Source organism: Watersipora subatra, chromosome 3 (assembly GCF_963576615.1).
Source record: "Watersipora subatra chromosome 3, tzWatSuba1.1, whole genome shotgun sequence".
Lineage (NCBI taxonomy): Eukaryota > Metazoa > Bryozoa > Gymnolaemata > Cheilostomatida > Watersiporidae > Watersipora > Watersipora subatra.
This window is the reverse complement of record NC_088710.1, coordinates 57,657,178-57,684,604: the sequence shown is the minus strand read 5'-3', so window position 1 is coordinate 57,684,604 and position 27,427 is coordinate 57,657,178. Positions and strand designations below refer to the sequence as shown.

Sequence of the window (27,427 nt, the reverse complement as noted above, 5' to 3'; positions counted from 1 at the left end):
GAGTGTTTAATCTCATGATACGAATGCTATTTCAGGCTCGGGCGAAATTACACGTACACATTCAATATCGGCAAATACTGGAGTGAGGCGACGGTTTTCCACCTGGCGAAAGAATAGTCTGATATCTCGAATTCACCAATCTGACAACAACACGCAGGTGTCTGATCGGTCACAGAGCATGGCACATGTTACTCCTGCAAAAGGTGGGTGTTAACTAGTCCCAACTCTCTCTGATCAATAAACAGAAGCCGTTGGTTGCAGTGACCTAATGTGGACTTGCTTATGCATAGGGAAGATTAGTACGAATGAGCCATTTGTCAATGTATATCTATAAGCTACCTGCCCTTGCCATATTTATGAATCATACGATGCTACGCTGACATTTTTGTCATCGGATGTTACCCGCTTTATTAGTTTTACTACAGACCGTAGATTTTGCCTGTGAGGTTTCTTTAGCTCTCATATGAATTCAGCTGCCCATACTTTGGTTGAAACCTTCATTTTTTTATGTTATTGGCCTTTTTTTCCCATTCTTATTGAGTTTCTCCTTACATTTACACAGCTGATCACATTGTTTCCGCTACCAGTCTTACTGCCAGCCCTGCCACCAGCCACGCCATTGCTGATGAACTTTTTCTTGTTTCAAAAGACAATCTTGTTACTGATGAAATAGCTCCACTGGCGCCTAAGCTCTCTCGTAACTCTACCCGTAAAGGGTCTCGCCGCGGCTCATCTGTACCACTCAAGCGCATATCCGCTTCTGATGGTGCTAATTTACTGCTGGAAAAATTTGGTGCCCTCAACAACAGTCCACCACATCTTTCTAGAAACAAAAAATATTATGGTGAGTGTCATATTATGTAGATTTCTTAGCAACCAGGTTATTCCTCTCAAAGCTCTACGCTGCTATTTGTTCTAGAAAATAGTATTTTGTTTTCTTGACACCCAAAATGTTTTGTTACAAAATTTTATAAGTTTAATTTTTTTAATTCTTTTTTGCGTTTGAATGCGATATTTTTGTTGTGGAAGCTTTTTTTTGTAAAACTTTAAAAACAAGAAATCTTTGTCACGATGCACTAGCTGTGGCATTACAAAGGTATGGATTTTTGCTAGTTGTGTTTATTATCTTTGCTTTCATGCAAACATGGTAGCATTTCATAAGTCTGTAGGTTTCTCCTTTGTTGGTAAGGAGATGCGCATGTTTCTTAATACTATTGCGTAGTAATTATGTTCCAGAAAGCTCAGTATTCTATGGATAACCGATATTCCGGGTACTGTTGGGACATGTTCAGGTGAAACAGTCTGTCATCTGTCTTATGGTGTTAACAAATAAAACAATCATGCCAAAATAATAGCTCAAATTTTCAGTAGTCCTTTTGAATATAGTTAGATGATTACCAGAACAGATAAAGGACTACCTTCACCTAAATCTTCATCGCTTGTTTGAAATATTCAGACCTATCACTAAAATATTTACTCAAGAAATAGATCATGATTATTTGAAGCATTTTGGATCTCAGGCTAGCCTTTTATAAGCAATAATCCGCTATTCTTTTTACACATCAAGTGACTGGTGAAGACAGTAGTTGCTCTTTTCAGTCATTGCCAAATAAGCATGTAGATTTTGGTCAATTAGAAGGAAAATAATGCTGCAAATGATATAAAATTTGGTGAATATACATAATAAAAGGCTCTTATTAACAAGATACTGTTAACAGGTTTTACCTAAACATGGCCCAACCGGATTTTTAATTATTACCTTTTTAATTCTTATTAATTTTCAGCTATTTCCTAGATGTTCATGATAGTAGATCATGTCATAGAAGTACTATGACATGATCTACTAGTGATATGTGCATTATTTTTTATGCAGCAGTTTTGGAAGTCTAAAAGCTGTTGTATGTTTGTAAACTAAATTTTACGCTTTGTTCTATGAAAGCCGCTTCATCGGCTGATACTGCTGTTCTCAAACAGTCAGCAGGGGAAGGTAACTACGAGTGTGCATTTTCAACATGCTGTTTTTGGTTTAAATTTGTAGTTGTATGATGAAAACCAGCATGATATTTTATTGTTGTGCTTATGCATTGCGAGGTCCCTTCAGAGATGATGAATTTTTACATTGTGTTGTTGGCAAATTGATTACCTTGAATTGATGCAAGTTTATGATATATGTACATGTAATCGCAAATGTTGTTAGTCCAAATTATGCTTTATGATGTTTGATGCTGGCAGAGCATTTGTATGCATGTTTGTTTGATACCATACCTTTCTCAATTGGTTTGTAACATTGCTCATGCATACTATGGTAGTGTGCTGTTCCGTCAATCTAGCTATTAGTGTGAATGTTACTAACCAACTAACAACTTCTACTTGAAGTATCGTATGAGAGAGGCATAAGCTAAACTCAAGGTATATAGATTTATGTGGTAGATAGTTTGGCTACGTGACAATCATGTAGTTTACAGTGCTAGAGTTCTTCATATTTCTGTTGCTTTTAGCTTGTATATGTAGAGTCCGCTCCAAAAGCTTTGAACATTTTCAAGGATTTTTTTTAACTTTTTAAAAGTTTACTTGCTAAATAGATTAATGAATGACTGACTGTTGTAGCTGCTTTTACTAAATGAATTCTATAAGCGATCTTCATGGAGGTGATCTTCTGAGTTTATCATGGGCAGCTTCGAATTTAAGAAAAAAATTCTTAAAATTTGAAATGAAAGTAGAATGGTGCCACTCAAAAATTAGACGTTTGAAACAGAGAATTCAGACCATGAACAAATCGAAAACAGTTTTTTTTAAATTGAACTTTTATTAATATAATATTTTTTTATTAATTGGGAGCATAACTACAATAGAAAATAATATTTAGTATTTAATATAAATTTAATGGTGTTTTCCTATCTTTGATATAATTATTAACAGATTTTTATAGACAGTGTGTAGCACGTTTATGGTTAGTTTTTAACTAATTCAGTAAGCTGTTGGACTATATTATTTATGATATGCTGATTAATGCTGTATTTTGCTTTTTTTATCAAACAAACAGTTGAAACTTTGCAAGAGTATTCTGAGTATACTTTGCAAAATTTTTTTTGCTGTATTTAATGTACAATATATTATCAAACGTTAAATCAAAAAAGCTATCATTGTAAGCAAGCACTGCATTAGCATATCTAATTGTAACAAACCAGTAGCATGCTTCGAAATTGTTGGCTAATTTCAAATTTTTATCTTTGTTGATAATAGTAATAAAAACATCACAAATTTATTATTTTGCTCTGTTCAGATTACTAAAACATCTAAATCTAACAACCATATTCCTCTGGGCCATCTTTGCCCACTTGGCCTGCCCATATTCCTCTGGGCCATCTTAGCCCACTTGACCTGCCCATATTCCTCTGGGCCATCTTAGCCCACTTGACCTGCCCATATTCCTCAGGGCCATCTTAGCCCACTTGACCTGCCCATATTCCTCTGGGCCATCTTTGCCCACTTGACCTGCCCATATTCCTCTGGGCCATCTTTGCCCACTGACCTGCCCATATTCCTTTGGGCCATCTTAGCCCACTTGACCTGCCCATATTCCTCTGGGCCATCTTAGCCCACTTGACCTGCCCATATTCCTCTGGGCCATCTTAGCCCACTTGACCTGCCCATATTCCTCTGGGCCATCTTTGCCCACTTGGCCTGCCCATATTCCTCAGAGCCATCTTAGCCCACTTGACCTGCCCATATTCCTCAGGGCCATCTTAGCCCACTTGACCTGCCCATATTCCTCTGGGCCATCTTAGCCCACTTGACCTGCCCATATTCCTTTGGGTCATCTTAGCCCGCTTGACCTGCCCATATTTCTCAGGATTCGTTAATGTTTCTTTAAATCCGTAGAAATATTCCTGTAGGACTGCCTGCACTATTCTAAAACCATAAAACTGCTCAGATTTCCACGCTGCATGTGGAAATCAGATTTCAGCTTTCATAATCAGTTTTAATGAATGTTTATCATAAATGGCCTCAATAAGTGAGCTTTAAATCCATGTGATAAATCGTCGACATCCAATTCAACTCTAACACGTTAAGTTGTTTGTTCCTGAAGATGGTATTTGCCATTGATTCAATATCTATCATAGTTGTGGAAGCTTTAGTTGATTCCGCCCAATAGCTTGTACTTCTTGTTTCCTAAGCTACTATTTGGTGTTATCCATGTTATGATAGTAAAGCTTGTAGCAACCCCCACTTAGCTAGGCTGTCACTGTCGTAGTTGCTACGCGTACTCTGTGTTGTAGAGAGGCTTGTGCATACCGGTCGCAAGGCTCATGCTTTGCAACTGGTTAAACAGCCCAATGTAATCATTGAAGAGGAGACGACTCTTAGCTGTTCCACTGCTGACCATACAAATGTACAGCAAGCTTGTAGCAGTTTGGTAACAGAGTCTACGGAGATGGGTAATAGGGCTAAGGGGAAACCGCAAGGTGAGCAGCGGAGACTGCGCTACTTTCATAGTACTCAACTGGCATTCGGCGCTCTCGCCAAGTGATGCGCGTGTCAAACTGATATTTTTGTGAATTGTCGCCATCGCTGCATGCTACTAATTTTGCATTGATTTTTGAAACGCTGATATGCATCTTGCAATTGAGTTTTAAGTTGCTAATGCAAAGCATGCGAAGATGCTATCTTTATACTGTATGCCTTAACTATTCACTATGTATTTTGGGAACGAGTCACATCTAGTTCTTGACAATGAAGTTGGTTAGTAGCTGTGTGACATCGGAGAGAGTCTTTGTCTAACCCAGTTATTTGTTCTACATATTTCATATTCCTTTTCCTTCTTCCGAAACCTTGTAATTTTTGCAGGCTAATTTTGGCTTGTTTTTTAAGTACTTGTGTAATATCATGCTGTGCGGTGTTTAAACTGGTGGTAGTTGAAACCCGACATTGTGTCAAGCGCTGGAGATGCCAATTTTATCTTCGTTATTCAGCTTGCAGTGATTGTAACCTGTGCATGCTGCATGTTTTCTCAGCTGACCTTAATGGGAACGGGCATGATGTTGTGCTTATGCTGGAATCTGTCCCTCCTGCTTCTTGTGTACCAGCTACTAAACCAATCATCTTCCCTAAGAATAGTACCTTCCCTCGTTCCCTTCTCTCTCTGAAAGTCGGGTCAGATATGGATGATATAAGGCAGTTTCGTAGACGCCCTGCGGTAATACATAGGAATTCAAGATCTGTTGCTCATGAGCCGATATTTGGGAACACAATAGACTTGCCGCCACATTTTTGCTGCCTTGACCTTGATGAGGCGCATAAGAAAGGTATTTTAGCAAGGTCACATACTCGATGCAATGATTAAAGTATTTGCTGTTATATGATATATTTTCATTCAGCAAAGGCTGTTTTTTATTCGATTACATGTCTGTTAGGAACTACTTTGGCTTCATGGCCCCATAAATGAACTATTTATGACTGGTATCTTTGCCTTGGTTGAAAACATTTCTGTTCAATGTGGAATGCTTACTCGTTAATTGCGTTGTTTTTTTCTATAAACTGAAAGAGCAACTATATATAAACATCACATATTTTCATGAACTTTTCTGAATTTGAACTAGATTAAGCATTCAAATAATCATTACCATATATTCCTTCTCAGGTTATAATTTGCTGCTCGCTTGCTCAGGTTGGCTTGTTAAAATTACTGTCATAAATGTGGAATTACACATAAAATCAAAAAATTATGTAATGTTGATAGTTGGTCTTTAAATTTTCCATTGTACAAACGGTATACAGAATTCCCGAGTATTCGTCATTAGATGAGAAAAAGATACAAATCAATCTTTGCGCAATGATCACATTTGCAGGTGATTCTCTACACGGGCGGTTATAGGGGTACAAATATAGATAGCCATAAAAATCGTGAGAATACTATGCCATTTGAGAGCGGGTGCAGCTCTGGCCGATAATTTCCATCAGATAAGAAACTGAGAAAATGTCAAGACCTATAATTCTTGTTGTATTTGGCATTTATTATTAGGTTTGGGTTTTGCATCAATCAATAGGTTTTAGCTATTACAATATTGATTCTGTGGGTCCACTTTGATATAGTTTTACCGGTTTATATTGCTTTCAGTATTATTAAATAGATTATAAAATAGAATGAAGATAAATATGCTTTGGAGCTCATTTATCATCGTAAATGCGCCGGCATTGACTGTTCCTATCTACGTTTGCTCTAATATAAGCATGCCGCTCGGTGAACAACTGACCTGTCTTTATAGTTGTTCAGGTCTATTATTGATCCCTTCTATGGATTCTGTTATTACTGCAACTTCTACCACATTTCCTCTAACTCTTTATGGTCCTGAAGCTATGTTTTATATGCTCTACAATTGTTCTATTAAATTAAGCCTTCTTCACAAAGCTGACTTTAATTTATGATAAATTTTATCAACAGCTCTCAAATGAAAACAAGTTTAAAACATATTTTTATTGCTGTGCTGTTATAAACTTGACGACCATTTTTTAAGTAATATGCGAATCTCAGAAGTTATCAAATTATTTCACAGTCAGTATTAATAAATGTTTATGGTGATGAAATAATGAAATAATAACCTGATGAGCTCTTCTTCTGCAAATTTAACCTAAGACTAAGATTTTCAAGTTTTCGGCTTACTGTGTTCAGACGAATCTGGTGATGAGGAAACCACACCTTTGCTTCATTTCGGTAATGGTTGCTTTTATCGAGTTACCAAGCAAAAAGGTAACTACATGTAGATAAAAAATATAATTATTTGCCTCAGAGGTTGCTCCTATTTTCATAAACAAAAACTCTTTGAGTGTCGCTGTTCGGAATAAAATTGTCATCTTCGAGTAACAAGTTTGCGGATCCATCGTTTTTTCACCAAAGAGCAATAATTTGTTGTTAAATTGCTATGGAGTTAGATGGTGTTTAACAACTACAACAACTTCAGTTGTTAGTCATACTCTTGGAGATGGCTTTTTAGTCGGCCTCGCCAAGTGTGTAACTGTTGTGGCAGGTGAAAACTGGCAGCTAGAATAATCATTATTTATATCTGGTTGGCATTAGCTGCTAGGCTTCAGGTTTTTTTTAGGTACATAGAAGATTCTAAAAATTTACCGCGGTGATTCGGCGTATGATATATATCTATGGATGTCACAGCATATTTGATTACTGTTGTCGAAGCTTCATTGTCGTAAGCATTGCTAAGTAAAAATAGATACGTTGGAGAGCTTTTTGCCTAATGCTAATGAGCTTGTACGTTTTAGCTGCTGCCTGCTGCATCTCGCCTGGCCAAAAATATGACTGCATTTGGCTAGTTCTTATATAAACCATTCTATTGGCTAGTTTTTATATAAGCCATTCTATTGACTAGTTTTTATATAAACCATTCTATTGGCTAGTTTTTATATAAACCATTTTATTGGCTAGTTTTTCTATAAACCGTTCTATTGGCTCGTTTTTATATAAACCATTCTATTGGCTAGTTTTTATATAAACCATTCTATTGGCTAGTTTTTATATAAACCATTCTGTTGGCTAGTTTTTATATAAACCATTCTATTGGCTAGGACTGATCTATTCTAGCTCCAAATGTCACCCAGTCAGATGGTGACAGCGCTGCCATTAACTCAGCAGAAATACATATAACAATCCCTTCATCTGATGGTGATGATCCTCTACTCCCTTCCAACCTTTTGAGTCCACCCGCTCCACATGGCCTACATAGACACGGAGGCCTTTACCAGCATCCACATGAGCACAATGGTAAACGTTTGCTTGTTACTGTGTTAGTCAAGAAAGCACCAAATGCACGTACATTTAATGCAAAGCTTTCTAACTAAACAGGTCAGCGGAGGCTAATGGATTAGCTGATTTGGAGTGCACAATGCGAGGTCACAATAATTGCCAGCTTGTCTGAACCTGGTTGTACTAAACTAAATAGTTAAATTTGTGGCTTCTGTTGCATGCGTCAGGATTGCAAACAATGCTTTGCTTACCATCTTCATTGTAAAACAGAGTTGCTTATTTCTGTGGAGCCTTGCAAATAATAACTAACAGGTTCAATTGCACTTCTTGCATCTACTGTTGCATTTAACATGCTAGCAATATTTGCTGTTGCAATCTACCAGTCTCTGTGATCTTATTTGATGCCTATCTTGTACACCTTAGTTCATCCAGTGATTGCCCCATGGCACACTTTTTACATATGATTACTCTTCCATGTCTTCTCGCTTGGCTCATTCCAGCATCATCTTCTGTTGCAACTAACAGGGTGCTTTTTAGTTTTCCCTTCCATAGTGCTCCAAAAACTGGCATTAGTAGGCTAGTTAGCTTAGAAAATTAAAAACAACTGGTGGTCGGTGAATAGCTGGTCTCCATGTCTATGTCAAGGTCAATGTCATCATTTGGGCTGACAAAGATGGATGAATGTTGTCGGTTTGTGAAAGTTATTCTTCATGATGAATATTTTGACTTTTTAACTGAAATAGTACGTAAAAAGTACCGACGGTTTGGCAAACAATTATACAGATTTGATGCATGGTTCAGGTTGATACGTGGTCTTGGTTGAGGATATGGTGAACGTCTCAGTTTATTTCATAACAAATACAATGGATATAGGTCTATTAATTTTATATGTATTGAACAGGCTAGTTTAAAGACAAGTCTATGTCTTCGGTCTATGTGCATGTGTTTCTTGAGGACCTCTAGCTAATCTGTATCTGATAAGAATTAATAAGGGGTAATTTGGCCCTAGCTCTCACTTAGTTGAGGTAAAAATCTTGGAAAGATATATATGATGAACTATCACAATTAACATAGCCCTACCACGGCCAAGCCGATACAATGGTAATGTCTAAAAACATGCATAGCAGATTAATTGAACTGTTAATTATAAATGTATACATAAAAGTATATATTTTACTTGAACTGAAGTTTGCTTGGCGATTCTGAGTGTTTACTAAAACCCTAAAATACCAATTATATGTTAAACACATAAAACTGTCATTGCATGATAGGCTAATCCTAAATCAAGTCTGCTGTATAGTGACTAAATTGGGTCAGAATTTAATATTCAACAGCTTCCAACAGTAATTAGGTAACTAAAATATAATGTCAAGGCCGTAACAAATACCTTGATATTTCGGCTTGAATGGTCAGACCTTGCTGTGAATAAGCATTCCCTAGTCATGTGAGTTACTGGTGTTTCATATAAAACTAGTAAGGATATAAACATACCTAGTTCCTCCCGCAGACTAATTAGATTCCATTTCCCCCTTCCATTTTCAGGCATGCAAAAAATATTATACATTATTTATTTATGAACTCCTTATTGCATCACTGACTGCATGTAGATGATTCGTGTCTGTGTTTGGGACAATCTTACAGCATATTTGAGCAATCTATTGAATATTTAGACACTCTCTACGTCTTCGATATATGTTAGGGTAATTTGAAGAAAATAAGCCTCTCATATGTTTTCGGCTTACTGTGTTCAGACGAATCTGGTGATGAGGAAACCACACCTTTGCTTCATTTCGGTAAGGCCAAAAACTAACAGTTATTACCCCTCACCAGTTGCAGTTGCCATTGAAAGCTGTCACACCGATTTTTTGTGATACCACCACTCTTCTTTGTGCTTCGAGCTGATATTTCTTTGGAATGAAAATTTGTAACAAAGATATTTGTGAAGTTGTTGATTTCATAGATATTTTGTTGTGATTAGTAGCATGTTTCACCGCTATTATTATTGAACATCTGATTACCTTTAGTTGGGAACCAAGTGTTCCCTTAGCCCGAGATGTTTTAGTTTTATAGTTTTCTATTCATTGGCTTTCTGTTCTGTGCTGCTAAACACTTGATGTGCGAGAAGATACTACAGTATAACATCGCGCAGGGTCAGACAATTTTCAAATGTAACTGTAAATGTTGTGAAATACCAGCTTCAACAACGCATGTATGTCTAGGACCCAGTCGCTTCTACCGTAGTACTTTCATACCGCTCGTTCCTAATCATAACAAATTAACATCTCCACACATTGCTGCTTTCAAATTGCCACAACTGCTCTGCTTGTCTGTGCTCTCTGGATGTCTCAAATGTTGTTTTGTAATAGGAGGGCAAAGTCAGGGCTCTCTGGCTGGATATGGAGTCTCTGCATCTATTGACTCGACCTTGTCCGCCGAGAATATAACTCCCAATATTGCTGCTGCACTGAAGGTTAATATACAGCTAGAGCTGGTCATACAATATGTGAGATGAATTTGGTTTTGCCAAGTATTATATACGGGGTTATACAGTAAAATAAACTGTTACGAGTGTGTTCTTTATACAACGGTATAGAAATGACCATCAAAGGCTGTTTTGGTAGTTACAGTATGCAAAGAGGTATGAATAGCTTATCCGTTGGTATGCTGTTTCTTAGTTGGGTACAGTTGCTGAAAGAAATTCTCCATCCAAGGTGAAGGATTTATTTATATTGTGCATTCCATCATCTTCCCTGCCAGCTATACCTACCTGTATGATAGCATGAGTTTGTGATTGTTATGTCTTACAGAACATGACAGTTCCACAGGCTATTAATTTTCATATTTCTAATCGCTTCCTAGCAGCTCTGCAGATTATTTTGTAGTACTCCAAATTGAAATGGCTGCTTTAACCCAAAGCTAAATTGGTGGAACTATGACTTTCTGCTAATTCCATTTCTGCTAATGAATCAATCTGTGTGTTTGTACATTAGGCATGGCTGCTCTTTCTGCTCTCTGTTCTCCTCTAACAGTGATATGCTGATGCTTATTCATAATGCTTCTTATAAGAGATCTCTAGCCTATGCTTATTTGTCAGCGGAGAAGCATGAACACAGAAGACATCAGCCATTGCGAAGGGAAACAGCTGCGAAAGATACCAGTGATTCCTGCTGATTCTGACTTGGTCACCATTGATATTACTCGAAACGATTCTGTTGCTTCCTCGAGCTCAGGTCTAGCCAATAAAATGCTGCGACGCAAGGGTACAGATACTGATGTTTTGGTGCAAAATGAGCAGCCGCTAGCAACCAATGAGACTGTTAATAAATTTGGAGGAATTATGAATCCTATGAGTGAAAACACTACATTTTCATCAAGACGAAACAGTCGTTTACCTGAAAACATACCTTATATGGACCATACGAGCTCTTCTGATGATGAACAGCTGTGAATCTCTTTTAATCAATGGTTACAGAAAAAAAGAATTTCTAAAACATTTATTATTATATTTTCGAGAATATCCAATATTTTTCTGTTGTGATATATTTTAAGCTGAAATGTATCTAGTCAATCACATTCATATTCAACATCTACAGTTTTAAAATGGTTCTCATCATTCTGTTATCTAAAATGTTGATCATGTTTAGCGCTTGTATTTGTTGTATTTTATATAATTTATTTTTGTTATACTGACTGCAGATCAGTGGATAAAGGTTAAATACAGGCTGCTAATATTTCTGCTACAGTTACGATGAATTTTTGAAAAGGTCGGTTTTTACTTATGCTTACACAATAGAACACATGTGTGGGTTGTGCACCATTGCATTGCTGTTTAAGTTTGACTCACGATGCTTAACTTTAACACCCCAATTTTGTGGTAAATTTAATATCACTTGATAACAGTATCAAAAGATTTCTGCAAGATTGTTACTGCAGACTATTCTGCTCCACCAGTAGCTTGTCAATAATTATTCATGTGTAATGATGAGGCTAAGCACTTTAGATCACTAAACCATAACTCTTCTGTACCAGCATAGCATGGATAAAATAGTGATGCAGTAATAAATAATACGGAAATTCCCAACATGTCCAAACTTATGAAGGTTTGTGGCGAATTACAGTTACAAAACCAAAAGTTGTCCTCTCTTTTTAATTGCCAATAAAACTATCGAAACCATTTTTGAGTTTGTAGGTAAAAGGAATTGCCAAGTGTAAAAAATCCCAGTCGTTCAAAAGAAAGTGTGTCTATAGTTACTGTATCTATAGTATCTAGAGCAAACACTCTTTGTGTTGTTGTTGTGTATCATCATTCCAGTATAAATGAAAGGTTTTGTCATTTTAAGAGATCAGACTAGTTAATCACATTCCAAGTTTTTACATCTGTCATACTCTTCTGTGTGTATCAAACATAAGACAATTTGAATTTTACAAATATCTTAATCGAAAATGAAGTTATGACTATTTTAAGAGGAAGATGTCACTGCCACAGCCTTACAATACAAACGAAAAAAGCAAGCCGCAAAGTTAAAATTGTTACAATGTTGCATCATTTTATATATTTGCCTATTTAGCAACATGGGATAAAGGATTGACTGATATGAACCAGAATTTACCAAAAGGGAAAATCAAAGGTGTAGATTCTGAGAACCTTGTTCATATCTTTCTAGATAGAGGTTGAAGTGTTATATAAGCACTCACCACCGTCTGTACTAAATGGGAAAAGATGGCTCCTCAATACACCGCTGTATGTATATGTTTGGGGCGTCCAAACCCATGCAGACACTAGGCTCCTATAGGTCCACGTACTTGAGGCATAATCTTCCAATGCTGATCTAGCATCTTGCAACGCTATCGATAATACAACAGACACACGAATATAGAACATGAAGGTCGCAAATTCAGAGTAAAGGTTACAAGTCTAAGTCACAAAGTGTTTCGGACTAATCGCCGTGCAGAGGTTAGAATGAGCTAATATAATTCTGTCAATATGCTCCATAAATTTCTAGTTTGTGACAAGAAGCTTTGTTCTTCACATGTGCTGCAATCAACTGTTCTAATAGACACTATAAAGGATGTGAACAAACATTTCATTCGTAAGTTCAATTATGCTTTCAATGTATTCACAAAATAAAGTTGGAAGTTCACCTGTATTGGAAATTGTTAGCATGTAGCCCTTTGTGTGGTTCCATGTATTATATTTTATGTACGGTTATGTACCGTTTAGTTCACCATTTTGTAAAATGTTTCCAGTTGAACAACAACAACAAATACTTTTTATTTTTAGCAAGTGTTCACATATTGCCATAATTCTACATCTCACAGTTGTAAAATGATTTTCAAGTTTACTTATTTCTTTGAAAACTTCTTTCAAGGAACTGTATGATTCTAATGTTACTTGTTATGTTAGTCATCATGATCGACATCAGTCACAGTGTTGTCAATGTCAGTCTATAGAGTCCTTAAGCGATTATGACTCGTTGCCATGGCTCTGAAAAACTCAGTTTTAAACAAACTCGCATTTCGATCGAAATGGCCCCGCTATCTATTGCATCGCTGCTTTCTTCTCAGACAGAAAGAAGTCGATTAAAAAGGGAGAAAATCACTTTTACTCTGATCATGTGAAAGCATTTAATTATCAGCAAGGAGTTTTATGAGGAGAAGTCCACGCAAGTATGAAAAAGAACTAAAGGTTTATAAAGTCATGGCGAGTTAACGTTACAATTTATCAACTAATTAAGCATAATGTGTTGTTTTAATTCGAAAATGACAAACTGAAAAAAAGAAAACAGAAAAATGAAAAAAGACACTCGATTTCTCAAATGTTCGTAGATCGAAAATAAACAAACAATTTTGCGTATATTTTGGTTTGTTCAAAAAATTACCACAAACAGTGCAAGTTTAGCCAATTAAAACATCTTTTTGATGATCTACTGTAATTTATCTTTGATGCCTTTAATATTAAAAATTGCAGATTTACTTGGATGATCCACAAGAGATAAAATCGACCAAATGCGAATGTCCGAGAGGAGCATTTAAATGTAGCCTTGCAACTGGCACTTTCTATTCACGGAATCCACAATCTTAGCCGAACAGATGTCGAATGCCAGAGGAAAAAAAGTAAAGTCACAACTACGCTGTCAAATCAAGTGGTTTCAGAGCTATTTTCTCAAACAAAAAAGTACTGTGCTCTGTCGAAGAACCCTACGCAAGCTAAAGCACTACATGTATATGAGGATCTAAAGGAATATGGAAAGTTTACAGGACTCTGCTGGCTGCTAAGCCCTGAGCCACCTGTTGCTACCAAGCTGCCCATGTCTTCCATCGAAAAAGTTATTTTCACTGACAAGTTTTTTCAAGCAAAAGAGAGTCAAGAACAGCTGGATTGCTTGATTTGTCGTTCCAAACTAGATGTACATAAAATTGCAACAATTAGCCAGTTAACTGTGTGTGGGCCAAAGAGGGAACCCTGTTTGGCATTTGGCCAGAAGGGGTCGACTTATTGCCAGTAACCTTGGCTCTGTCCTCAAAGCTAAAGAAGTCACTCCTTCACTAGTACAACGTCTCCTTGGGGAGTATGATTTATCAAGAGTCAAAGCAGTCTAGTGGGGAGTTAACAATAAAAAAGGCCAACACAGCGTTCACCTTGAAAACGGAAAATTTTTATTGATACTGATATCTGGTTTGATTCATCTGGGATTCCTGGTGCTTCACCTGATGGCATTGTCAGCGGCAACACTGTCATAGAGACAAAGTGTCTACATACTGAATGAAACCTAACAATAGCAGAGACTTTGAATTCACCATCATTCTGCCTTGAAAAAGCTGAAAGTGGGCAGGGTTACACCTTGAGGAAAGACCATGTGTACTGGGATCAAGTCCAGAGACAAATGTAGTTGCCTCGCAGAAAGTTTTGTTTTTTCATTGTCTGGACTACAAAAGATGTAGCAGTTATGAAAATAGAAAGGGATGACTCATGGTCTGCAAACATCCCACAATTAATTAAGCTTTATTGTGATTATATTTTTCCCAAAATTGTGGAAGGAGAATTGTAAATTATTTTATTTGTAACCTTCCATGTGACTGTATTTAAGAAATGTTAAATTTGCAGTATGCAGCTGTTGAGCTATGAATTAAATTTAAGATTTAATATATTTTCTTGCCAAAGTTGCCTTTTATACTGTAGCATTCATGTAATCTCACTCAATAATATACTAGGAACAAAACTATTTGAAACCACATTTTCACGTTTTTCTTTGATTAGTAGAAATTGCAAAATTACAAGTGCTGCAACCAGCTGAAACAATAAATCAGCATAATTACGAAAATAAAAGGGAATGAAACTTAAAATTTTATAATCTTTCAGTATTGCATTGGCTCTTTTCACATGTATTCGACATCTGGCTATAGTCTTTGTGGCCTTTGCTTCGCTCTCAGTAAAGGTTCCATTATTCAGAAATGGTGGGGTGTTTACAAAAACCCTCATGGTACAATATCTTGAATAAAAAATTCCTTGTCTGCAAGTATCATATCCCCAGAAGTTAAGTGATTGAGAAGGCCTGACTTTTGGACAATGGCTTTGTCGGAAATAGAACCTGGGTAGAGCTTGCTTACATATGTGATGACTGCATTTGGTGCAACACCAATAAGGACTTTAAATGAATTCATCCCACGGTAAGATGAATAGGTTGCACTTTGTCGACTCATTAGTCCAGGGGCTGCAACCTCAATATCAGTGCAGTCTATGACAATCTGGCAAGAACCATAGTGATCATTCTGATAGATGATGCGTGCTCATGATGATGCAGATAGTTTGTTTTTATCTCGCTAAAAAATAGATGTCATAACGTCTTTACAATGTCATAATGTCTTAAATAAAATGGCATGTAACACGTGAATAAATGTTGAAATAATGTTTGCAATTGCAGCTACACTGCAATTAAATAGCTGAGCAAAACGCAGGTTGGTGTAGTTCTGTTTTACTTGAAAATGAAAATAAGACATGGCGAATCTTTTGATACCAAATAACTGTAATGTGAATTTTGTTGCAAGTCAACCTTTAAAGTAATGAAAATCTGGTCTTCAAAATTAATTCAACCGTCTGGCCAGCAAAATAAATAATGCTCTTACTCTTCTCAGTGGATAGCGCCTTATTTGCGAGCGTCTTCGATCATCTCAGTGAGAGTATTTCCCTTGAAGGCAGTCTCAGTTTTTGTTTTTTCTTCCAACAACCATGTGGTTAACGTTTTTTGAAAGTCTTATGATTTAAAACCCAGCCAACTCACAGAAGTTTTACAAAGTTGAATACAAGGCAGATAAAACAATTTTTGGTGATGTCTCATCATTTACGCATGTTGCACTTAATAGCTCCAGAACTACTATTTGAAAACAGTAAACTTTATGTTGTCTGAAAGCCAAGGAAATTCTGCATCAATTAATTCAAAGAATTTTATAATGGGAAGAAATGTGTATGTGTAGTTGGCATCAAATAACCCTAAATGTCCCATCATTATTTATGAACAAGCCTAAATAAGCATGTGACGAACTGCAAACGGGGCTTTTTCCCTTGTGGAACATTTGGGGAGTGTATATTTTTTACATGGTGCAGTCAGCAGGATCGCCGCTGCGTGCTTGTTAAAAGTGATAGTGATCTGTGCTGTGTTACTTGTGGTGTTTAGTGTTTTACAGGTACTAATCTCGTGGTAAGTGTTTAGTGTATGGTTTCCGAGCTTTCAGTGTTTTAGGGTTTATAGCGTAGATGTGATAAGTAAAATTTTGGTGGCGCTTTTAAGACTTGTGTGGTGTTCGTGTTGTTTCGGGTTCCGCGTCAATTATAGTGTTTAATTTTAATGAGTTTGACTCCTTAAAATTGGATAGTGGTGACATTACTGGCTCATGGAGAAGATGGTTTGATAGTTTCCAAATTGTAGTGAAAATGGTTGGCATGAAATTGGGTAAGGGTGAAGACGGCAACGATAAACTTAGTGGCTGTATGAAACTTCTTGCATTATTACATGCAATAGGTAGTGCCGGTAGAGATGCTGTATGCTCTGTTGGTTTTCGTATGTGGAATGAAAATTCTATCTATGAGGATGCTATTGGCTCATTTAGTTACTATTTATGGCACTGATGAAACGGTATGTGCAAAAATGGTGAAATTCGTTACTGTTTCACAAACAGCTGGTGAAAAGAAAAGCGACTATATACTTCGAGTTGGAAAACTCAGTAGAAACGTTAATTTTGGTAGGAACGAAATGTAAATAGGAAATTTGCACTTCCAATAGCTATTATTGGCTTGCAAAAAAGTTCTATACGTAGGTAATTAATGCCACAAATGGAGTTAAAATAGAAAAATTTAATGGATACTTTGATGGCCAGAAAACTCACGTGAGAATCTGACGCCATATTGGAAGGTGCTAGGAGTAAAGCTAGCAAAATTAGCGTTTCGGAAATTAGTGGTCGGACAAAGTGAGACCCGTAGAAATAGGAAACACCTTTTTGTACTTCACCCTGAAGGAGAAAGTATAAAGATTGATGATATGGAAGACCTACCAACTCTAGTTAAAGAATCGATAGAACAGAGCGGGAATGTGACACCTCCCTTGACACTCTAGCAGGCTTAACCAGTCAGCATGTTGGTGGTGGTGTAGTTACGAGGAGTAGTAGACAAGTGAGATGTAATCGCAATCCTTACTACGTTTACTAACACTTCTGCCTGTATATTAAGGTTTCAGAGACTTTACTGAGCAATTATATATACTGATGTCTGTTGCCTCTGGTAGAGGAGGACTGGGAGACGAGGATTTACCGAGAGACAGGAATGGAGCGAACAGCCACAGAAGCCAACCAGCTAAAGGGATGGTCACACAAGAACTGAAACGTACTAAACGACGCAAAACGACGTTGGTGTCAGTTGTAAACTGTTCGGCCGAAAACATTTCTGGTCAAAACGAACCATTTCGGTCTTGCTCATAATTTCGTGGCCAAATCCCTGCTGTTATTGGCTGGTTAAAATTCTAGCGAGCACGCGCCACATTTTCTTTTGTGTGTGAGCAAAGTTGAAAAAGAAATGAGACAATTTTTTTATTTCATTAATTAAACAACATGTAGCACTTTACGACAAAGCTCACCCGCACTACATCGAAAAATATGGCATTTACAATATTTAGTCCTTCATTTTGAATGAAATGAGAGCGTAAAACCATATGAAATTCGTTGGTAAATAAGTAAAATAATTACAAGACATCATCCATTGCTATATGATAACATACTGTGAAAGGATTTTGCCGGACTTTACTCAGGCACAATTTAGCTTGTGATTGTGTTGCATAAAGGTAAGTGCTTCTTACAAGCATCTGAATCAATCACTGCATTCAGACCACATGCAAAACCAGAAAATATAAGTAGGCCTATTAAAATCAAATTTAAAGTTTGACTTGCAACAAAATTCACATTGCAGTTATTTGATATGAAAAGATTCACCATGTCTTACTCTGTTGTGTTGTAGGTGCCAAATATGTGGAAATGTGATTACAAGCTCTTAAAAGCTCAAAAATGAACAATGAACAGAAAATCGCAGCCACACGAGACCGACGGATTTTGGATTCTCTTTCCAAAACGGCTCGAATGTGACGTAGTTGTGAGAGATGGATCCTGTTTACACTTTCATGCAACCTTATTCGTCGAAATATTTTCACAAATATACTTCACGCATTCAATAAAACCATGTCTATTGTTGTTATGCGTCTATTTTATCGTCATCGTAATGCTGTCACTTTTAGCAGTGATATCCTATAACTTACCGTAAAAATTCGTTTAATTTTTTAGCCTTATCTTGAAGGAGTACAGATCATTGTCTGATAATCATGACGAGCATGTTGGTCACTTGTGATAATCGAAAAGTGCTGCAGAAATTATTTGCGAAGTATTGGGTCACAGGATCAGATTACGGCTTGCCGATTAGGCCAAACCGAAACAAAACTGTAAAGTAGCGAGCATCTATATTTGATACGGGGTCTTCGGTAAAACCCGAAGTGTTTGTCATAAACTAGTGCTACGATAAGTTTTATATTGAGCTTTTTATTGGCTTTTCAATTCACGTGAGAACATCACGTGACAAGACAATAACCAAATTTTATGACTACGTCATCGAAATAAAGAGATTCCAATCTTCGGCGGCTTTTCGTTTTAGAGCGTTTAAGAGCTTGTAATCACATTTCCACATACTTGGTACTTACAGCACAACAGAGTAAGACATGGTGAATCTTTTGATACCAAATAACTGTAATGTGAATGTTATTGCAAGTCAACCTTTAAGGATGAAGCAGGGAAATGGGATTTTTTGAAACGGGTAAATCAAACCTAGGAATACACCCACCTTCTGTCTGCTGGATAGAACTAAAAAAGTGTGTAATGAAAAATACATACTGCGTCAAGCTGGAAAACAACTCAACCAAACAAATACAAGTGAAAAACATTGGGTTTGTGATATGAAAGTTCAAGTCCAAAACACATCGGGGAATGGAACAATATGAAGAAAGACCAAGGAAAATGGATCAAAAATACCAACCGTTAAATCATTTTTATAGAAATTGCCGGTCTGCCAAAGGTAAATTGACTGAACTTTCTGGTTTGACAATAAACCAAGACATTATATGTTTAACTGAAACTCACATAGATGACACTATTGCCAGTAGGTCAGTTATAAATCGTAATGACTTAGTTTTCTTTAGAAAAGATTGTAATACTAATGGGAGTGTATTAATAGGGGTATGCAATCTATTACATCCTAAAGAAATAAAATTACAATCTTGTGAATCAGAATCACTTTATGTGCAGGTTGACGGTTGTATCATTGTCTGCTGCTACTATCGACCTCACCAAAGTATTGATATCACAAACTGTACCGAGTTTTTTCATCAAATAACAACTATGTACCCCAAAGACCATTTTATACTAGGAGACATGAATTTTCCAAGGTTTGATTGGCTTGAAAACAGAATAAAACCTAATGTATATACCTAACCTATATACCTACACACCAAGTTCTAATCCTTCCTATGTGAAAATAACCTAACGCAACAAATTGAAACACCAACACATGTCAAAGGAAACACACTAGACCTCATGTGCACAAACAATGTAGCAAGTGTGGCAACATCAGTGATATCTCCAGGCATAAGTGATCACTTTACTATAAATGCAGAGATACGACACTTTCACCAACGAGTAGAACCACAACCTCGCAAACTTTACCACAAGGCTAATATTGACAAATTTCAGGACTTGCTTTGGCACGCTCAATGCAAACTTACAGAGATGTCCGATGTTGACGAAATGTGGAACCTCTTTTCCTAAGAACTCAAAAAGCTGTTGATGAATTTGTACCTATTCAAGCTATTAAACCTAAGCCATCTAAACAACCCTTTTGGTTTAATAAAAAAGCCAATAAACTTGTAGCTTAACATAGAAAAACATATAACAAACTCAAACAGACGAAGGATCTATTCTTTTTGAACAAGTACAAGCAAGAGAGTAGGAAACACAAGGCTGAGTTACGAGAAATTGAACAAGAATACATCACAAATAAGATCTGTAAACGCCTTGAAACTGGAAACAGCAAGCCCTTCTATCATCATTATCTGGAACGAGCATTAGGAGTCACAAAACCCATGAAACTTATTACTATAAATGGTTTTCACACAGAAAATCCTAGTGAGTGTGCCAACATTTTGAATGTATTTTTTAGTTCTCAGTTTTGCAAACAACACATACTTGAAGTAGCGGACTATAGTCACGCAGGATCATCAAAACAAATCAAAATCTCTGTTGACGGAGTCTTCCAACTACTCAAATCTCTCAAAAATAGAAAATCTCCCGGTCCCGATGAAATTCGTAAGGATGACCTGACCATTGACCCTGTTATGACAGATAAATGTTTGACGGCTATATTTCAAGCATTTTTATCTACTTCAAGGCTCCCCACAGAATGAAAGTTAGCCCATGTCACTCCCTTGCACAAACGCTGACCAACTGATCAACCAAACGATTACAGACCTATTTCTTTAATATATCATGCATAATACTTGAACATAATATGTTCAAGTATTATGCATGATATATTAAAGAAATAGGTCTGTAATCGTAATTAATGTTGTTGATTCTACAAGACTTTGTCAAATATTATATTAAAATGACGCGGTACAATATTATTGTACCGCGTCATTTTAATATAATATTTGACAAAGTCTTGTAGAATCAACAACACGGTTTCTGAAAGGTTTTGTCTTATGTAACCCAACTAAGCGAGACTTATCACGAAATAGCCAAGCATATAGACAAAGGCAATACGGTTCATGCCGTAGTTTGACTTTGCAAAGGCCTTTGATAAAGTTCCCACGAACTTCTGATGCAGAAAATATCAAGGCTTCCAGACATAACCAACCAAATGTTGATGTGGATTCACGATTTCCTCTTGAACCGCAAACAAAAAGTGATGATCAGGAGTATACTATCCAACGAGCTACCAGTAACCTCAGGTGTAGCAAATGGTCTGTTCTCACACCAATCTTGTTTCTAATATACATCAATGACCCTCCAAAGGCAGTGATCTGTAGCAGCAGTCTGTTTGCTGATGATGCCCTACTTTACTAGCCGATCAACAATGATCAAGAAAAACAATTGTTTCAAACTCTTTACAAAACTGGGCTCAGACATGGTGTATGTCATTTAACATTATCAAGTGTTCTGTGTTAGCTTTTAACACCACTCCTTCCTCTCAACAAGCTGATTATCTACTAAATGACACCACTCTTGAAGTAGTTCAAGAGACAAAACATCTAGGAGTGGTACTAAAATCCAACTTGAAGTTTAACAACCAAATACAGTCCAAAGTATTGAAAGCTAAGCGCCAGTTAGGCATGCTCAAGCGTGCTCTTTATGCTGCTCCCAAAAAAGTGCATCTTCTGGCTTACACTAGTCTCTGCAGACTGCATCTAGAATATGGTGCAGCAATTTGGGATACTTCACTTGAATATTTAAAAAATGACATTGAAATGGTGCAGCACATGGCAATAAGATTCATAAGTCAGCTGAAAGGTAGGGAAAGCATCACTGAAGCTCGCAATAACTTGCAACTAGATACACTTGCTGACAGACGTACTAATAATGAGAATTCTGTCAAGAGAAGAAAATCATACATCCCTGTCTAGTGCATATGACGAGTTGATGAACGTCAAACCAGACAGTATGCCAAACACTAAAGCAGCTACAAGAGGAGATCCACTATGCACCAACAATGTACGTAAAAACATCGGTATATCACAACAGCTTCCTACCGAAAGCAGTTCGGGAACTAAAAACCAAGCTAACAAATCACGGCTAACACATGTACATAACACAGCTAACTTACAATTAACCAACAATAACCGAGAACAGTATAATACATTATAAATTATGACATTCTATTGTTTTTTCCCCCTAGTTGCACAATAAGGCAACAATTTTGATATACAAATGCTGGTGAAGGACTAAAATTATCTGAGGCGCACTTGTTTTCACTCTAGTGCGTACTAATGAAGAGGAGGTGAGAGGTATGATCTTGTTGTATGGAGAAACTATGAAAACAAGATACCAACAGGGAATGTAGCCAGCCCACGGTATAAGCATATCAAACCTACAAGCAGCAAGACGTCTAAGAGACATCAAAAGATTCGATAATTGGAAACGTTAAAGGTTGACTTGCAACAAAATTCTCATTACAGTTATTTGATGTCAAAAGATTCACTATGTTTTACTCTGCTGTGTTGTAGGTGCAAAATATGTGGAAATGTGATTACAAGCTCTTGAAAGCTAAAAAACGAACAGTTAATCACAGCTATCACGAAACCGCTGTAGGTTAGAATCTCTTACCAAAACGGCTCAAAAAGAGACGAAGTTGTACAAAATGGCTTCAGTTTACACTTTCAAGCAACCTCATTCGTTGAAATATTTTCACTAATATACTTCACGCATTCAATAAAACCATGTCTATTGTTCTTACGCGTCTATTTTATCATCATTGTAATGCTGTCACTCTCAGCACTAATATCTTATAACCTACCGTGAAAACTCATTTAATTTTTAACCTTAGCTCGAAGGAGTACATATCATTGTCTGATAAACATGACAAGCCTGTTGGTCACCTGCGATAATGGAAAAATGCTGCAGAAATTAATCACGAAGTATGGGTCACATGATCAGATTATGACTAGACAATTAGACCAAGCCGAATCAAAACTGTAAAGTCGCGAGTATCTATATTTGATATGGGCTCTTCGGTAAAACCCGATGTGTTAGTCATAAACTAGTGCTACGAGAAGTTTTATATTGAGCCTTTTATTGGCCTTTCAATGTACATGAGAACATCACGTGACAAAACAATAACCAAACGTAATGACTACGTCAGAGAAATAAACTGATTCCAATCTACGGCGGCTTTTCAGTTTTGAGCTTTTAAGAGCTTGTCCTTCCATTTCCACATATTTTGCACCTACAACACAGCAGAGTAAGACATGGTGAATCTTCTGATACCAAATAGCGGTAATGTGAATTTTGTTGCAAGTCAACCTTTAAAAGAAAATTATGAACTTCAGAATTGGAAGAAATCAATCATAGGAACTGCGTCAACACCATCTGCAGAAACCGCCAAAGGAATGTAGAAGCAATCAAATCTACCAACCACCATCAAGCACAGCCAAAAATAACTGAACTTACCATTACCCTGCCACCCAGCTATAATCAAAAACAAAAGAGACTCACTGACTCCGAAGAAGCCTGAACGGACAGAAAATTTCAAATATTACGAATAACTACAGTTACCTACACAAATGAAACAAGATCTTGAACTAAGACAGATTCTTCCTCAGGAATTAACTCCACCAAGACTATGACTAACGGAACAAGACTAACGGAAACCTAATCATATTTTATTTTCTCTTACAACAATAACAGGTAACGACAGTAACAACAACAATCACCACCGCGCCCCCTAAAATAAGAAACACCACGAGTTTGGGATTTGAAAGACAACGATAAATACTGCATGCCGGAGACAACCATTCGGAAAATATTCATTTTGGGATTCAATTTCATCCATGCAGACATGAGGCGGCGAACGATAGCAAGTCTAATAAATTACCGACGATCACCGGAAGATCGGACGTAACAACTGCCCCAAAGATATGGATCAGTTAATATGCTGGGAGCTACAAGGAAACAACAGTAACACTGAACATTAATACCAATGCGAGATGCGATTGAGTATGGACAAACGATCGGATAAAAGGAAACTTTACTCACCAGGAGTAACCGGAACAGAGATGTCTACTTGGGCGACGCCAGTTGCAGTGACATCTTCCTTGGGAACGACAGCCTTGGTGACATCTTCCAGACTGATAGGGCTCGTCTCGGTAGCACAGACGCTAACCATGTCGAAGCATGTACAGCGCGTGATGTCACAGGGCTAAGGAATAAAAGGATAAATCGTATGACACTTATCAACCCTCGTAAATAAAGATCATTCATGCAAGACTCAAGGGAGGAGAAATAACTTACCGTATCAGAAAAGGGCAGTGGGACAATGCCCACGAGAACAACTATTAGGAAAAAGAAACCTCGGACCGAGTATACCATCCTGACGCTTAACCATTCGAGAAAAGAATGAACCGCCACCATTAGCCAAGGAAATACTTCGCAGAACCATGACACCAAAGAGGTATCGTATTGGCCACTATCTTCCCGCTAATCAACTGATAGCTCCACCCACTCTTCAAAGCCACCAATTGCGCAAACTCTTAAGTGACCACCAGACAGGAACAGACCAATTGCACTCCAATTGTACTGAATGCGACCTCTCACCGTTAAGCGTTGACTAATTAGACTTAACAGCAACATGATTTATCACGGAACACTCCCACCATGATTGATAAGTCGACGACTACATCACTAATGACTATTTGACAAACCACCACTCGGAAACTCCATACATACACCACCTTAAAATTCACAACAGCTTCTCTTACTACACTACAACTGACAGAAAACAACTGAGATACATACGAGATAATTTATTTTGATAGGTTTATTAGAGAATAAAATAGGATGAACAGGAAAGAAGGAAGAGTCAAGGAGGCTACATCCCACTGGCACACTCGCACCAGAGGTCCTGATGCGTAAACTGCCTGCAGTCCTGGCAGAACCAGGCCCAATGAATGCACTCTATATATCCCTCCGAACCCGAGCCAGACATTCCGGGCCAAACTCTGGCAGCCCCGCCAAGTCCTCAGAGCTTGCCTGCCCCGCCGGAAGGACTCTTGCAGTTCGTGACCTAAAGTGAAGACATAGAACATTCACTGACCCACTGACACGGAAACATGGAGATGATTAAGGGACACATAACCACTTTAAAAGCTCACCTGGACTGTTCCTCCAAATATTGGAGAAGCCTTTCCGCTCGCCCCATCGCTTGCCAGCCTCCGATCAGCTAGTGGGGAGGACCACCCGCAGCGGCCTAATCGGCCTCGACGAGGTGACCTCTCGAGCTCTCGCAGCTTGAGAGGACTCTCTTCTTGAGGAGAAGAGCTTCTCGAGCACTCGCTCTTGAGCTCTCGCAGGTTGTTCTTGACCGCCAAAATCTCGCTCAGCGATCTCATTGCGCCTGCCACATACAAAATATAGATCAACACACCTGGTGAGTACATTAATGATAATAAACCTAGCTCAAAACTATAACTGTCCGCCTGCTATCTCGCCTAACTTACCTTCTCACAAATGTCAAAAGTTCAGCAATAACTGCATCTGCGAATGTTCTGTTTGCCTTGAAATGCTGCTGTGAATTTCTCACAGTATCTATACTATGCGTCCTCTAATAACCATCCATTCCTAACTACAAAATATGATATATTGTTTACCGCATTGTAACTATATTTGTTTTAACAGATACAGAGTGCCGTATTTTTCATCAATCCTGACTAGCGGCCGATTGATTACCTAATTTAATTAACCACACCATGGTTCACATAACCTTGAGATGGCAATTAACTATAGCCACTGTAGGAAATACGTGGCGTGCCTCCCTCCATGTAATGAAAATTGACTTTTGAATTTTTTAGGATCAACTTTATTGTAAAATCGACACAGCACATACCAGAAAATGGACCCATTTAAAACTGTTGACTTCTAATATGACTTTCTATTTTTTAGGTTAAGACAGGTTAGTGATGAACCCAGATGCGTGGACAATTTTCTTTCTGTAGGTAGCTCAAGTAGTGGAGAATGAAAATGTCTTACACACAACTGTTTTATGCATACTCTGACATATATTTTTTGTGATTTTAGAATTCCCAGAGGCACACCAGTTTTTGTTATAATGTGATATGGAGTTTATATTTCAAGATTTAGCCTTCGTTCCTGACTATTAGACCAGTGACTACAGCCCGCTTACAGCTGCCTATACATACCAACATACGAGATGACCCGTTTACTTTGCCAAAGGAGACGCGACACAAACACCAAGACAATAATACGCGATTTCGAAATGACAATTGACACTCGCCTAAACTATATGGCAAACTAATAACCCTATACTTTTACTACTAACATATGCTATATAGTCTAGGAGCAGAGTAACTCAATTGTGAGTTGTTATTATTTTTCTCAACTTATGCAATATGATGCGTGTAAAAGATTCTTCAATATTTATATGTTGCCTGTTTGAACGTTGCACTCTGTAACCTCGTTACTTATATACTTTCATGCTTAAATTACATCTCATCAAATGGCGGAGGCGTAATAAACAAGCCGATCATTGTTGCCATTGTGACAAGGAATTTCACAAACTGTGATTGGATATTTGAAATAAAACGTCATAATCCGCCAGTTTGCTTAGTAATAGCGGCCAAAACTAGGACCGTGTGTTGCGTGCCTGAGCGACTAACCGCAAGTGATTTAGTAGTTTTATCACCTCAACAGATAAAAACGGTAACTGAACGTGTTGACCATTATAAGTTCAACCATCTGGAATTATTTACAACTATTGCTAGGAAAGCAGAACTAATTATTTTCATGATCAAACCGAAGACCTCGTTCGTTCACTACGATAGCCATTATTTCATTGTCGTTGAATATCAAGAACGATGTCCATATTAATATGATGATTCAATCACTATTGACTGATAATAAATTGTAAGTAACTAACAGATGTCATCACAGACCAGATTTTACATGTGATGTGGCTAAATATTCCATTGTATCTTGTTGTTTTGTTCGTGTGAATTTGATGATCCGGTCTCCTACTAATCATGCAGCTTGTCCCACAAATCTCGGCTGGAGTAAAGACGACGATGAGATTTCTGTGCAGTGGTTTCCTGATGGACACAGAGCTATTCCCAGGCAGTTTGTCCATTGGACTAGTTGCTCATGCAAAAATAGTAGATGTGAAAGCCGATGATGATGCAAAACTGCATCTTTAGCTTGCACAAGTGTCTGTGTAGACTGCAGCAATGAAATGAACGATGAGGTTGAAGATGGTAATCATATAGACAGTGATGATGAGCTATAAGATTCTATTAAATAGTTTGATTAAATACTTTGCAATAATCTTTCTAGAATCAATTGAGTGTTTTCGATGTATCATGATAA

At 37.5% G+C, this 27,427-nt stretch overlaps 1 protein-coding gene across 5 annotated transcripts in view; it reads left to right on the top strand.

The window, feature by feature from the left end:
- Nucleotides 1–11,563, top strand: part of LOC137389799 (protein unc-80 homolog) — a 50,908-nt gene extending 39,345 nt beyond the window's left edge. Inside the window, exons 24-30 of one of the 5 annotated variants that reach the window (XM_068075901.1) lie at nucleotides 36–203; nucleotides 563–844; nucleotides 4,281–4,466; nucleotides 7,595–7,774; nucleotides 9,508–9,549; nucleotides 10,123–10,226; nucleotides 10,851–11,563. In XM_068075901.1, the coding sequence (XP_067932002.1) occupies nucleotides 36–203; nucleotides 563–844; nucleotides 4,281–4,466; nucleotides 7,595–7,774; nucleotides 9,508–9,549; nucleotides 10,123–10,226; nucleotides 10,851–11,204 (1,316 nt within the window). In that variant the 3' untranslated portion in view covers nucleotides 11,205–11,563. The remainder of the gene's footprint in view (nucleotides 1–35; nucleotides 204–562; nucleotides 845–4,280; nucleotides 4,467–7,594; nucleotides 7,775–9,507; nucleotides 9,550–10,122; nucleotides 10,227–10,850) is intronic. The other 4 variants (XM_068075902.1, XM_068075903.1, XM_068075904.1 and 1 more) reach the window with 4 other exon arrangements.
- Nucleotides 11,564–27,427: the final 15,864 nt, after the last annotated feature.